We start from the raw sequence: 14,008 nt of genomic DNA, 5'->3' as shown, positions 1-14,008 counted from the left end.
TCCACTAACTCCTGCAGACGGCCACCACCGTCTGCCAACCTTGCTGTTAGTGTCTGAGCTCCAACCCAGACACCCAAGTGTTCACTCCTCTCACTTTCACCTCCAAAACTGATCTGACACCTTTTCCCGCCTCCAGGCAAGTGAACTCCTCGGTGGGTGGGGCCAACCGCCTGGCTCCGCCCCACCTGGTGTGGACATCAGACTCTGGAGGGAGGCAACAAGGGTTTTGTGTTTGGCTGCTGTAACTGCCTAGGGTGGGGGTGTGTGTGTTGGTATGTTTGTGACTACCTGGCTAGTCCAGGGCGTCACATGATGAACAGATCTTACCTGCGTCCTGCGGCTCCCGACCCACAAAGCGGAAGGAAGGAGGTGGGCGAGATGTTTACGTCCCGCTCAGCTCCGCCCCTCCGCATCTATTGGCCGGCTGCCGCGTGACGTCGCTGTGACGCAAAAAGTCCCTCCCACTCCAGGAAGTGGATATTTGCCGCCCACAGCGAGGTCATATGGACGGGTAAGTACGTGTGACGGGGGTTAATCGTTTGTGCGGCACGTTCAACAAATTGAACGTGCCACACATACAATGGGGGCGTTGCAAATCGCATACGATATCGTATGCGAAATTGCAACGTGTAAAGCAGGCTATAGACTCACCAAAAACGTATCATGGGAATGTAGCCTATAATGGAGGACAAGCTTTTGTGGAGTATAAGTGGTTCCATCCCCCTTGAGACTTGTAGTACTTCAAGTTTATTTTAGACTGGGCTCCCACAATCAGGAAGATACTGTGTTAAGCCGAAGTCACACTTGCGAGCGACTCATGTGAGCCTCACATATCGTATCACCCAACAAGGCCGATGCTGGGGAGAGAGCGAAATGCTGCTCAGACCTCCGGTTGAAAACATCTGAGGAGCAGAGTTCAAATAGAGATGTCACCGGAGAGTATCTGGAGTCACCTGTACTGTACATACCACCTGTACTGTATATACCGACACCTTCTACAGTATGGTCACTGTATGGCGGCTATATTACTGTTGGAAGTGATGGGGCTTGTCAATATAGCAGTATTACTCGGTCCCTGTTTAGTGATATTATACGGTCATGGTGTGGCGGTATTTGTCTCTTGTATGTGATATTATTGGTCTTGGTATAGTGGACTTTGTTCAGTAACAGTATAGTAATATTAGGTAACTAGGTGACTGTATTACTAACAAAATGATCCTATTGACATATTTTTTGTCAGGCTTAGAGATATACGGTAGATATTTATTTTTTTTTTATAGGGGGCTAAAATAGAAAAGTGATGTCACTGGGGACACACATTTGAGCAACATGCTGGTAAGTGTTAGGGCGCAGGTCCAAATTTTTGGTCTGGGACCCATAGGACTCTAGTTACTCCACTGCAAATAAAGGCAATATTTATTACACCCAAGGTATGATTTCTGCATGGGCTAAGTCCCATATTTGACCATGTGGTAACTTATTTTTAAGATGACACTCCCTTTTAATCTATACACAAGCAGGGATGAAACGATCGAGGTCACAGAGTTCGCAACTGCGCCCAAACCCAGGGGTGTAGTGGGCATGGGGGCAAATGGAAGAGACTTCATGTGCTGCCCATTGCTTGCATGCCAATGTCAATTGCTCGCACCAGAAGAGGATGCAGTGCGGCAGGAGAGCGGAGGGAAGGTGAGTAGAATCGTTTACTTTTTTATGTGTTAAAAAAACCCCAGCATAATGGGAGGCATGTATACCAGGACAGAAGAAATACATATACCAGGATGGGCCCAGGATGAGGACATATATAACAGGATGAGGACATATATACCAGGATGAGGGACATATAAACCAGGATGAGGGACATATAAACCAGGATGAGGGACATATAAACCAAGGTGGACTCAGGATCAGGAAAATATATACCAGGATGGGGGACATATATGCCTGGATGGGGAATACATACACAAGGATGGGGAACAAATACATCAGGATGGGGGACATATATACCAAGATGGAGAATACATACACAAGGATAGGGAACAAATACATCAGGATGGGGGACATATACAGTATACTAGGATGGGAGATATATAGACCAGGATGGGGAATATATATACCAGGGTGGACCTAGGTCGTAAAAAATATATACCAGGATGGGGGACATATATACCAGTATGGGGACTACATCTAAAAGGATGGGGAATAAATATATCGATGGGGAACATATATACTAGGTTGGGCCCAGGATCAAGAATATATACACCAGGATGGGGGGCATGTATTCCAGGATGGGACATATATAGATCAGGAAGGGGGATATATACACCGGGATGGGCAACATATATACCATGATGGGGAACATATAGGCTATGTGCCCACGTTGCGTTTTTACATGAGTTTCCGCAGTGTTTTGAACTGCAGCGTTTTAATGCCAAAATGCATGCGTTTTGATTTCCAAGCAAAGTCTATGAGAAATAGGGATTTCTTGTGCACACCATGCTGTTCAAAACGCTGCGTTTAATTTGCATATTTTTGGGCAAAAACTCAGTGTTTAAAGAAGCAGCATGTCAATTGTTTTTGCCATTTGACCTGCGTTTTGATAACATTGGAGTCAATGAGAAGATGCAAAACGCATTCTACATCAAAATCCTAGCGTTTTACATGCTTTTTGGATGCAGAAAACAAGCGTTTTTGACAATTTAATTGCATGCGGTTTTGACATTATATTAAAGGCATGATATGTCCCTTTACACACACACACACATAGTCCGACAATTAAAATTAAGAAAAACATTAAATTTAACGTTATTTTATACAGAAATATTAACAAACATTTATCATTTTAATAAAATCAGCTATTTTGTTTATGATTATAATCTAGATATTTGTTATCATTTTTTCCCATTTTTTTCATAGTGTTTGAATGTTAACACTTTATTTAGCATTGTATTTTTCATCAAAACGCATCTGACTTTATGCAATGAAAAAGCATGTAAATCGTGGTAAAAACGCAGCCAAAACACGGTAAAAATGCAAGCGTATTTATAGCGTTTTTTATTTATAGCAACTTTGGCAAATACCATTTTGGTGAAAGGGTGCGTTTAGAACTGCAACTACCTCGACGCAACGTGGGCACATAGCCATATACCAGAATGATTGTCATATACACCAGGATAGAGGGCATACAGTATTCACCACATATATAAAATGATGGGGGACAGATATACCAGGAAGGGGCCCAGGATCGGGGACATTGGTACAGAATGGAGAACATTACTACATAATGGGGAGGGACAACTCATATGTCCTTATTGGATTTAGAATACTACAATGGCCCATGCACCTGCCTAACACGTGGGGGGGCAAGGTCCAAATTTTGCACCAGTGTCCATTGGACTCTAGTTACGCCACTGTACACAAGCATTGTGTTATTACGGCCTTCAGACCAGTCGCTTCAGAGGATGATGTCACTTACTGGAAGGATGGCGGGCGTGAGTCTCCAATTCCACCTGTTCTCTCTATCGGAGGAGGAAGGTCTGTCCGGCTTTCCGTACTTTGGGAGCCTCCATCCGAGTGTGAGCCTTCTGCCAAAACCAGCTACAGAAACAAATAGAAACAAAGATTACAAGTGCTGACGATACTAAGGGAATGGTGCCACAGTGAGCGGCAGACAATGAGCGCAGGAATTTTCAGTAAACACCCAAGTGCTACAGCAAACTTGTTTTCTCCTTCGCCTCTACGAGTGACAGAAGCTTTCATATACACCAAGGACTGGATTCATATAGTTACATAAAACCAGTAAGACAGTGGATCGTCCATAGATATCAGGTGTCCAACTTTGAAATTGCAATAGGGAGTGGAGTCCTCTGCAGTTCTCTGCACAGGGGGCGGCAAAGTGCCAGTCATGCTGCAATAATACTATATCTATAGATCATGTGACTGCTGCAGCCAATCACTGGCTTAAGGCTACTTTACACACTGCAATATCGGCCCCGATATCGCTAGTGTGGGTACCCGCCCCCATCTGTTGCGCGACACGGGCAAATCGCTGCCCGTGCCGCACAACATCGCCCAGAGCCGTCACACATACTTACCTGCCCGGCGACGTCGCTGTGACCGGCGAACCGCCTCCTTTCTAAGGGGACGGTCCGTGTGGCGTCACAGCGTCGTCACTGAAGCGTCACTGAACCGCCGCCCAATAGCAGCGGAGGGGCGGACATGAGCGGGACGTAACATCCCGCCCACCTCCTTCCTTCCGCATAGCGGCCGGGAGGCAGGTCAGGGGAGCTTCCTCGTTCCTACGGCGTCACACGGAGCGATGTGTGCTGCCGCAGGAACGAGGAACAACTTCGTTACTGCTGCAGTAACGATTTTTAAGAATGGACCCCCATGTCGCCGATTAGCGATTTTGCACGTTTTTGCAACGATGCAAAATCGCTTATCGGTGTCACACGCAACGGCATCGCTAATGCGGCCGGATGTGCATCACAAATTCCGTGACCCCAACGACTCCGCATTAGCGATGTCGCAGCATGTAAAGCCCCCTTTAGTTGTCACTGCTGAGGCCATTGCTGTCTCTAGCCTTTGTGTTGCACTGGCTATTGATGGCTGCAGAATGAGTTAACTAAGAATCTGTCAGTGAGCTCACTATGATAGCCTGATTTAAAATTTTTAACATTATGGTTGCGTTGCCACAATGAATTTTGAGTTCTTGGTATTGCAGATTTACTGCACCTACAGTATTAGCTAAATTAGCTGAGTAAAAATGAAGCACAGTGGGCTGGACATTTTTATAAATCCCCTCCACTTTGCTGGAACTGTAAGAAGCTGAGCTTTTTATGCAGTGACCAAAATTCATTGTGGGAATATAACCTGTCTGTCTTTCTCTGAGCTCCTCTCAGCTGATTTATGACCCCAGGAAAAATCAGAGTTGAATGTGCCGGGAAACAAAGAACCTGTAACGGCCAAATAGTGCAAAATTTCCCATACATTTTTCATGGTCCGTGCTGAAGGTGAATATGGCCTTTCATGTGCGGTGATTTTGGCACACGTGTGTTCTCCGTGTGCTATCCATGATAGCACACGGAGATAAGGAACCTTTCACTCACCCGTCTCCGGCGCTGCTGTCTCCTGCATTGCTACTTCTGGATGCGCAGTGCAGTGAATATTCATGAGTATAATTAGCAGGCTTGGAAGCAAGTGATAGCAGCGCTGGAGACAGGTGAGTATAGAAAATCATTTTATTTCAAAGACATGTGTTTTCTCCGGTACTTGTCACACTAATGTCACACGAATCAAATCAGTGAGTGGTCCGTGTGACATTAGTGTCGCTGGAGAAAAACGGACTTGCTTCCTTGTGGAAAACACGGGTATGCGCGTGTGCAACACAGACACAAATCCGTGAAAAAATCAGGGATGTGTGTGTGTGAGTCTTCATATGTCCAGGTCTCCGGTACATATGAAAACAGAGTGAGAAGGAGGCCTAAAGCGGGCTTCACACGCTACGATATCGTTAATGAATTATCATCGGGGTTATGTTGTGTGTGACGCACATCCGGCATCATTAACTGTATCGCAGTATGTGACACTTTTGAGCGACCTTAAATGATCGCAAAAGCGGTCAAAATCGTTTGCCGCGGAGAGGTCGTCCTGAAACAAAAAATCGTTTAATGCTTATTAGCGATGTTGTTCCTCGTTCCTGCGGCAGCACACATCGCTATGTGTGACACCGCAGGAGCGAGGAACATCTCCTTACCTGCCTCCACCAGCTATGCGGAAGGAAGGAGGTGGGCGGGATGTTACATCCCGCTCATCTCCGCCCCTCCGCTTCTATTGGACGCCTGCCGTGTGACGTCGCTGTGACGCCGCACGAACCCTCCCCTTAGAAAGGAGGCGGTTCGCCGGCCAGAGCGGGTATGTGCGCTGCCGTAGCGATAAGCGGGGTTTACACGCTGCGACATCGCTAGCATCGGCTAGTGGTGTTGAGCGCGATAACACCCGCCCCGGTCGTACGGCCGATACGTGGTGATCGCTGCCGTAGCGAACATTATCGCTACGGTACCGTCACACGCACATACCTGCTCTGCGACGTCGCTCTGGCCGGCGAACCACCTCCTTTCTAAGGGGGCGGTTCGTGCGGCGTCACAGCAACGTCACACGGCAGGCGTCCAATAGAAGCGGAGGGGCGGAGATGAGCGGGACGTAACATCCCGCCCACCTCCTTCCTTCCGCATTGCCGGTGGAGGCAGGTAAGGAGATGTTCATTGCTCCTGCGGTGTCATACACAGCGATGTGTGGTGCCGCAGGAACGAGGAACAACATTGCTAATAAGCATTAAACGATTTTTTTGTTTCAGGACGACCTCTCCGCGGCAAACGATTTTGACCGCTTTTGCGATCGTTTAAGGTCGCTCATAAGTGTCACACGCTGCGATATGGTTAATGACGCCGGATGTGCGTCACAAACACCGTGACCCCGACGATAATTCATTAACGATATCGTAGTGTGTAAAGCCTGCTATAATGTTCACTACGGCAGCAATCACCACATATCGGCCGGACGATGGTGGGTGGGTGCTATTGCGCTCGACATCGCTAGCCGATGCTAGGGATGTCGCAGCGTGTAAAGCCCGCTTTAGACTGAGCACTGAGTTCCTCTCGCTTCCCAAGACACTGGAACAGTGCCTACCTGCAACCACTAGAGGGAGCTCACTACATACAGGTTTATATAGCAAAAAAAGTTTAATACAAGGTGTAAAAATCTTAGCTAGTGCCCCCAAGTGGTGGCTACACAAAGTCCAGAATTATATCATTTATGGACGTCTTAGCCATCTCCAGACTCAGAATTCCCTGATCCGGTAGCCACATTCAACCAGAGAATGAAAGGAGAGGCGTACATCTATGTACTCTACCCTCTCCATTCATTCTCCACTTGTATGTAGTGACACGGGAATCCTCCTTCTGGTGGTAGATTCAGGTAAAACCTTTGGGACCCAAACTTCTAAGTCATTTATAGCACTGGCGGACACAGACAGAAAAGGGCCCCTGTGCATAACAATGCAAAAACCCACCTGCTTTAGATGGGCCCCCTGACTCTTGGGCTCCTGGGTTTTACCAATGATACGTCCACCACTGATTTATTGCAGATGGGGAAGAAGGAAACCGGGATATACCGCACTGACATCAAACATCCAGAAGTTAATTAATTTCTATGTAATCAGGTCTACACGTTTCGGAGGACGCAGCCTCCTTCTTCAGGACAATTCCGACAGAAAAGGTTGATTTTTCTGTTATAATTGTCCTGAAGAAGGAGGCTGCGTCCTCCGAAACGTGTAGACCTGATTAAATAGAAATGAATCAACTTCTGGATGTTTGATTCCCGGTTTTCTTCTTCCACACCTGCAATACGTCACTCTGGGGCTGCACCAGACGCCATTTTATGCTTATGTAGGAGTTGTGACTGGCACCTTATCTGTTGTCTTGTCATATCCCACCAGACAAGACCCTATCTGCGCTTCTTATCCACAGCATACTTCTATATGCCACTGATTTATAGCATATTTCATAAATTTAATTAAAATAATGCCAAATTATATAATTTTGGCAGCATGCCACCACCACTAGGGGGAGCTCACTCCTTTAAAAAAAAAAAAAAAAAAAGGAAAAGATGAAAAAAGGGCTCTTCTTATACAAGTATAAGAGGGTCCTAAACAAAATCTGGTTGTGCTCAGTCAAAAATAATGCCCATTTTGACATTTAGGGGTTACCAAATGTGCCATCATATATACTGTATATTCCAAATATTAAATGATTATAAATTGGGATAATATTTCATTATTGATTTAAAAGGAAACTCACCCAGGACACCACTCTTCCATTAAAACACGGGAGCTTCGCGTTGTCATCCGAAATCTCTTCTTTGACCACCCTGAAAGATTGAAAGTGACAGAGGAGTCAGAGGCTGATTGTTTCATCATCTCAACAGCCAGCCGCCTGCTCTTCCTATACGACCTCTAGAAATATATATCCTCTTTTCAGAGCCGCACTCGCACACTCTTCCTCTGTAATCCAGGCCAATTAACTCAGTCTGCTGTCATCTCTTCACTACTTTAAGAGACCATTGACTATAGCATGCGGATATATACTCCATAATTGCTTGTTTACCGCGACTCCGTTCTAGTTTCTGGATATTATAGCCGCAACGTTCCATATAATCTCAGAACAAACTTATGCAGAACTGGAAGGGGCGATTAAGGCATTCGTCTTAGGCTTTGTGCATACCTTGTTTTTTTTTGCAGATTTGGATGCATTTTTTTTTAGAAATCTGCACCAAAATCTGCATACCTATCCTAAAGCCAGCAAAATTTATGAGATTGCTGAAGTGCTGTGCGCACATTGCTTTTTTTTTTTCTCTTGCAGATCTGGTGCAGATTTTGATGCAGAATACAAAATCTGCAGCATGTGAATTGTTGGGGCATTTTTTCCTGAATTTTGTTAGCCCTTCCAGCCATTGACTTCATAAAAAAAAACATGCAAAAAAAACGCATTCAAAAACGATGCATTTTTTGGTGCTTTTTTTCTGCCAGAAGGTGCAGATTTCATGCAGAAAATTTCTGCACTAAATCTACATGTGCACATAGACTTAAAGGGGTTTTATAGATTAATGTAATATATAATTAATGATTAATATAAATGAGCTCAGATAACACAGTACCTGGTAGCATGCATTGTGGCAACATTTAGGGGTACTTTACACGTTGCGACATCGCTAGCATCGGCTAGCGATGCCGAGCACGATAGTACCCGCCCCGTCGCACATGCGATATGTGGTGATTGCTGCCGTAGCGAACGGCAGCTTCACACGCACATACCTGCTCGGCGACGTCGCTGTGACTGCCGAACTATCCCTCCTTCAAGGGGGAGGTGCGTGCGACGTCACCGCAACGTCACTAATCGTCCAGCCAATAGAAGCGGAGGGGCGGAGATGAGCAGTATATAACATCCCACCCACCTTCTCCCTTCCGCATTGCCGGTGGACGCAGGTAAGGAGATGTTTGTCGCTCCTGCGGGTTTACACACAGCGATGTGTGCTGCCGCAGGAGCGACAAACAACATGGTACCTGCGGTCGACCCGACATTATGAAAATGCACGACGCTACACAGATTACCCATTTTCTATGCTTTTCCGATCGTTTATCGGCGCATCTAGGATTTACACGTTGCGATGTCGTTACCGGCGCGGATGTGCGTCACTAACGACGTGACCCCGATGATATTTCGGATGCGATGACACAACATGTAAAGTACCCCTTACAGTCCAAGGGCTCACCATGAGGGAGGTCTATGAACAGATTGTGTACTTACTTCTATACAGCCCTCTATATCTATGTCCAAACTCCAATCTATAGAGCCTGCCTAAGCAATTCCAAATAGCATCCCATTTCCTAAAAATCAGCTCAGTACAGTTTACCATTTATGAGCTCAGATTCCAAATTGTATTGATGGCCTATCCTTATAAACAATCTGAGGGTGATCTGACCCCTACGACTCTCAGGAAAACAAAAGGTTTCCCATGATAAAAAAGGTTCTATATTGAAGGTGCCAGGGAGCTCCAACAAGCACCAAAGATGTTCTCTTGCCAATGTCCTGATGAAGGGAGCTGTGTCTCCAGAAACGCGTAGACTTGTGCATGTTATTAAAGAAGCATTAATCTCTTCCTGGATCCATTGTGTCCTTGGCGCGGAATTAAGACCCTTCTTCTATCACTCTCTGTTATCAGCCAACTTTGGGACTGCTGCCTGGACCTGGATCTTATATATGCCTGTATAGTGGTTGTGACTGGCACAACCATTATAGGTGAGTGTGTTTTTATTACATATCTTCCTCCCTTTTTGGGGTAAGACCCTATTGCGCTTTTCTTTCCACAGTTTCTCATCTATAAACAATCTGAGGGTGATCTGACCCCTACGACTCTCAGGAAAACAAGAAGTTTCCCATGATAAAAAAGGTTCTATATTGAAGGTGCCAGGGAGCTCCAACAAGCACCAAAGATGTATCCTGCTAATTAGTGCGGGAAAGGCTCTTATTGATTGTCAGGGAATACCGGTGTCCCGCCAGGTGAGAGAGGACTGCCGGCAAGCACTGAAACATACAGGATACACCGGGGAAACGATAAAACGGTGGGTCCTGGTGCTAGGGAGAGGGGAGTGGGGTCACCTTCTAACACTCACTTGTGGATGAACACTCCTTAATGTCCCTAGATGAATCTTTCCCCCATGCACCGTCACATGCCAAGGCCCTTGCTTGCCCTAAACTTGCCCTGACTAGTGACGGCCAGCGAGACGCTAGTCTCGTCACTACAATAAGACAAACGGGTGGGGAAAGATACAACAAAAAGCACTCCTGGGTTTCTTCAGTAGGAAACTTCGCAGCTGCAACAGTAATAACACCACAGCTATGCAGCAACGAGCTCCTCCAACATCGTCAGCATAGGTATGAGCTATAGCCGGCATAGGGAGGAGTGAGGAGCGGATATTTATAGCAGAAAGGAGTGGCTGCAGCTGAGATTACAACTACCTGTTAGATCACTGCAGGATAGAAAAGAACCTTAACCCCTTCAGTACCTGATGGAATTAAATACGCTCCACTCAGGGTAAACAACGAGCAGACACTAAAGCTGATCTGCGATCTACAATGCGCTGTGACCTTCTGATCATACCAACCCATGACAATGATTATGGATTGACGAAGACGAACTATATCATAATTTATCATATATTATTGTGACTTTTTTACTTATATAGAGCCTTTTCACAGTGTTTTACAGATATCATCGTGTTCCCATTGGGGCTCACTGTGTAAGTTTCCTATCAGTGATGTCTTTGGAGTGTGTAAGGAAATATATACAAACACGGGGAGAACATACAAACTCCTTACAGATGAGGGATTTGTACCCAGGACCCTAGTGGTCCAAGGATCATCTACTAACTACTGAGCCACCATGCTAACCACTGAGCCACCATGCTGCGCAAAATTCAATTTTTTTTTTTTTTTTTTAAATTACAGAAAAATACAGATTACATTTGCTCATCTTTTTGGGATCGTATTCGATTTGCTGACATAGTCCACCAATGGTCATACCAAAACAGGATGTGGAAGTTCAGCATCCTGTCCGCTGTGTATATAGGAGATAATGGCCCAAGGGCCATTATTAATGTATCCCTCCGGAGTTACTGCCTGATTGACTCAATATATCAATGCAGCAAGCAGTTTGGTAGCTCCACGACTTGGAGCTGAGAAAAGCATCGATACCATATATTTTGGGATCTTGTCCGTCAAGGTTTTCATAAATATCCGGTTTACGGCTTTTTTGCTTTTTCCATTTTTTATTGAACCTCTTCTATTTCCATATATCTGAGGTCGCATAGTAAGAAGTTAGCTACTTTGTGTTTTAAAAACAAAAGTTTTGTTTACTTTTTTAGTTCCTTTTTATTTAATTCTCCTGTTGTTTTTTTTTGTTTTTTTTTTATTTTCTATCTCAAGACATCAATGGCTTTTTATAACCTTCCAGGGAGTAATTCTCTTATTGAAATATGTAGAAAATTAAATTTACATAGACAACTTTTTTTTAGATAATAATGATCCCATTGTTATAACTGATCCATTGTTTTTAATAAGCATTTATTTATATCGATATTGTTTGTCTTTTTGGGCGCCAATGTCACTCCCATTTTTTTTGTGTGTGGGTGTATAAACGTGAGCGTATTCATATCTTACTTGCACCAGATAAAGGCTGTAATTCTGAGTCCAAACACTTGTACGTATCAAATAAAGGAGTCCATTCAGTCCTCATACTGTAGTAATGCAGAGCACCGATTCCGGTCTGACTACTACGGATTATTCCACTTTGTATTCACTGTTTTTTGTCCGTCAAGAAATGTTATTTTAGCAGCTGATCCCTTTTTTAGAGATGTCAATTTTCTTAAACCCTATGACTATGGTTGGGGGTAATGCGAGACTCAACGCTGCTCAAAGACGTACATCTGTCAGGTACGGCTCCGTAAAACAATTCTGTTTCGCCAAATGTGCATGTTTTATTCAATAGAGGTGACCGGGTTAAAAAGCTGCCCTGCTGTTCAAAAAGGATGATGCAGATTCCTGGACAAGTGATTTTTATTCAACGCGTTTCGGAGTGGATACCCCTTCATCAGGATGATCACTGGTTTTCAACAGGAAGTGAAGAAACAGCCAGCCATATCCGACACCGCTTATTCATCCATTAAAAGACCACATTCAATATCCATTTCATCCCAAATTGGGGTTCACCAGACTGGATTTAGACCTGTCCCAAGTTATTAATTTTCCTTGAAAGGGAACCTGTCACCACTTTTTTGGCCTATAAGCTGCGGCCACCACCACCGGGCTCTTATATACAGCATTCTAACATGCTGTATATAAGAGCCCAGGCCGGGAGTATAACATAACACTTTATAATACTTACCTAACGGTCGCGCGGATGGCCTTATGGGCGTCTCCGTTGTCCGGTGTCTGCGCCGCCTCTTTCGGCCATCTTCGTCCTCTTTCTGAAGCCTGGGTGCATGACGCAGCTGCGTCATACACACTCGCCGGTCCTGCACAGGCGCACTACAATACTTTGATCTGCCCTGCTATGGGCAGATCAAAGTGCACCTGCTCAGGACCTGAATGCCAGCGAGTGTGTATGACGTCCGACCCGTCATGCACCGCGGCTAGAGAAGAAGGAGCGCAAAGATGGACAAAAGAGGCGGCGCCGGCAAGGAGACGGTCATAAGGCCCACCGCGCGACCATTAGGTAAGTATTATAAAGTGTTTTTTATGTTATACCCCCGGCCTGGACTCTTATATACAGCATGTTAGAATGCTATATATAAGAGCCCGGTGGTGGTGGCCGCAGCTTATAGGCCAAAAAAGTGGTGACAGGTTCCCTTTTCAAGGAAAATTCATAAAATGGGACAGGTCGAAATCCAGTCTGGTGAACCCCAATTTGGGATGGAATGGATATTGAATGTGGTCTTTTAATGGATGAATTGGCAGGTACACGTGACCTAAGGAATGCATCATTAGACCATAACAAAAGTGATCTGGGCCCCTTGAAAGTAAAGGATCATATGTAAGATAGCGGTCAACCAAGTTAGACTGACTATGATTTCCTACTTTTGGCCATACTTTGGCCGAGTGCTTTTGTGTGAAGATGAGCGGACCCATGAATGTTCGGTTTGGCGAGTTCATCCAAATTTAAATTAAGTTTGGGACCCGAAGTTGACCGGACCCCAAATGGAAGTCACTAATTGAGCAGTTTGGGTCTCTGCCCACATGCAGCCAGCCATAAACAGATCACTTCCGGAGGAAGTTGGGTGGGGTTTTCATGCAAGCGTCTCGCACTGGGCTGAACACCGAGCTTAGCCGAGCACAGCGATACTTGCAAGAGTGGTTTGCATTCGTAAAGCACCCGATCTCCGAATCTTAACTCTATTTTTTGTGTAAAGCCTATGTTCGCTCATCTCTGCTCTTGAGTTCTCTGCTATTATTCTCCTATGATGGTGGTTTATCTCCACACTGCATAAAAGGATCGTCATTGAAATTCGAGCATGCCGATCCTTCTCTCCCCTGACATCATCTGTTGGGGGATTGTTGGATGGTCACCATACTCATTAGGAAGTTGACCAAAGCCATCATTATCGGCGGTTTGCCAACTATTGTGTAGTGGGGATAAAGGGCCCTTACCAACCATGCTTGGTTTGAATGAATAAATTGAATTTGAGGGGCCCTGGTCAGCGGCCACCAGACACTATCTGTCACAGGTGTATAATGGGTGACAGACAGTCATGTGGTTTCTGGCCATAGAAGACACAGCTTTTAGCTGTGCAGAATGCTCCTTGACTTTCCATTGTTCCTGTTGTCAGTATTCATTGGTATAGGTAGCTTTCCTGCTGGATTCATCTCTCCCCCTTTTGGACCCAGCAGGAGCTCGACTT

General features: G+C 45.3%; 1 protein-coding gene across 5 annotated transcripts in view; it reads right to left on the bottom strand.

Moving 5' to 3' along the window:
* DVL1 (dishevelled segment polarity protein 1) overlaps positions 1-14,008 on the bottom strand; it is a 286,231-nt gene that overhangs the window by 173,744 nt on the left and 98,479 nt on the right. For all 5 annotated transcript variants that reach the window (XM_075328394.1, XM_075328393.1, XM_075328396.1 and 2 more), the window contains exons 2-3: positions 7,854-7,923; positions 3,473-3,594 (exon numbers count right to left, since the gene is read on the bottom strand). In XM_075328394.1, coding sequence (XP_075184509.1) covers positions 3,473-3,594; positions 7,854-7,923 — 192 coding nt within the window. The remainder of the gene's footprint in view (positions 1-3,472; positions 3,595-7,853; positions 7,924-14,008) is intronic.

Source organism: Anomaloglossus baeobatrachus, chromosome 11 (assembly GCF_048569485.1).
Source record: "Anomaloglossus baeobatrachus isolate aAnoBae1 chromosome 11, aAnoBae1.hap1, whole genome shotgun sequence".
NCBI lineage: Eukaryota > Metazoa > Chordata > Amphibia > Anura > Aromobatidae > Anomaloglossus > Anomaloglossus baeobatrachus.
The sequence above is the reverse complement of the archived record's forward strand: the minus strand, read 5'-3'. Positions and strand labels throughout refer to the sequence as shown.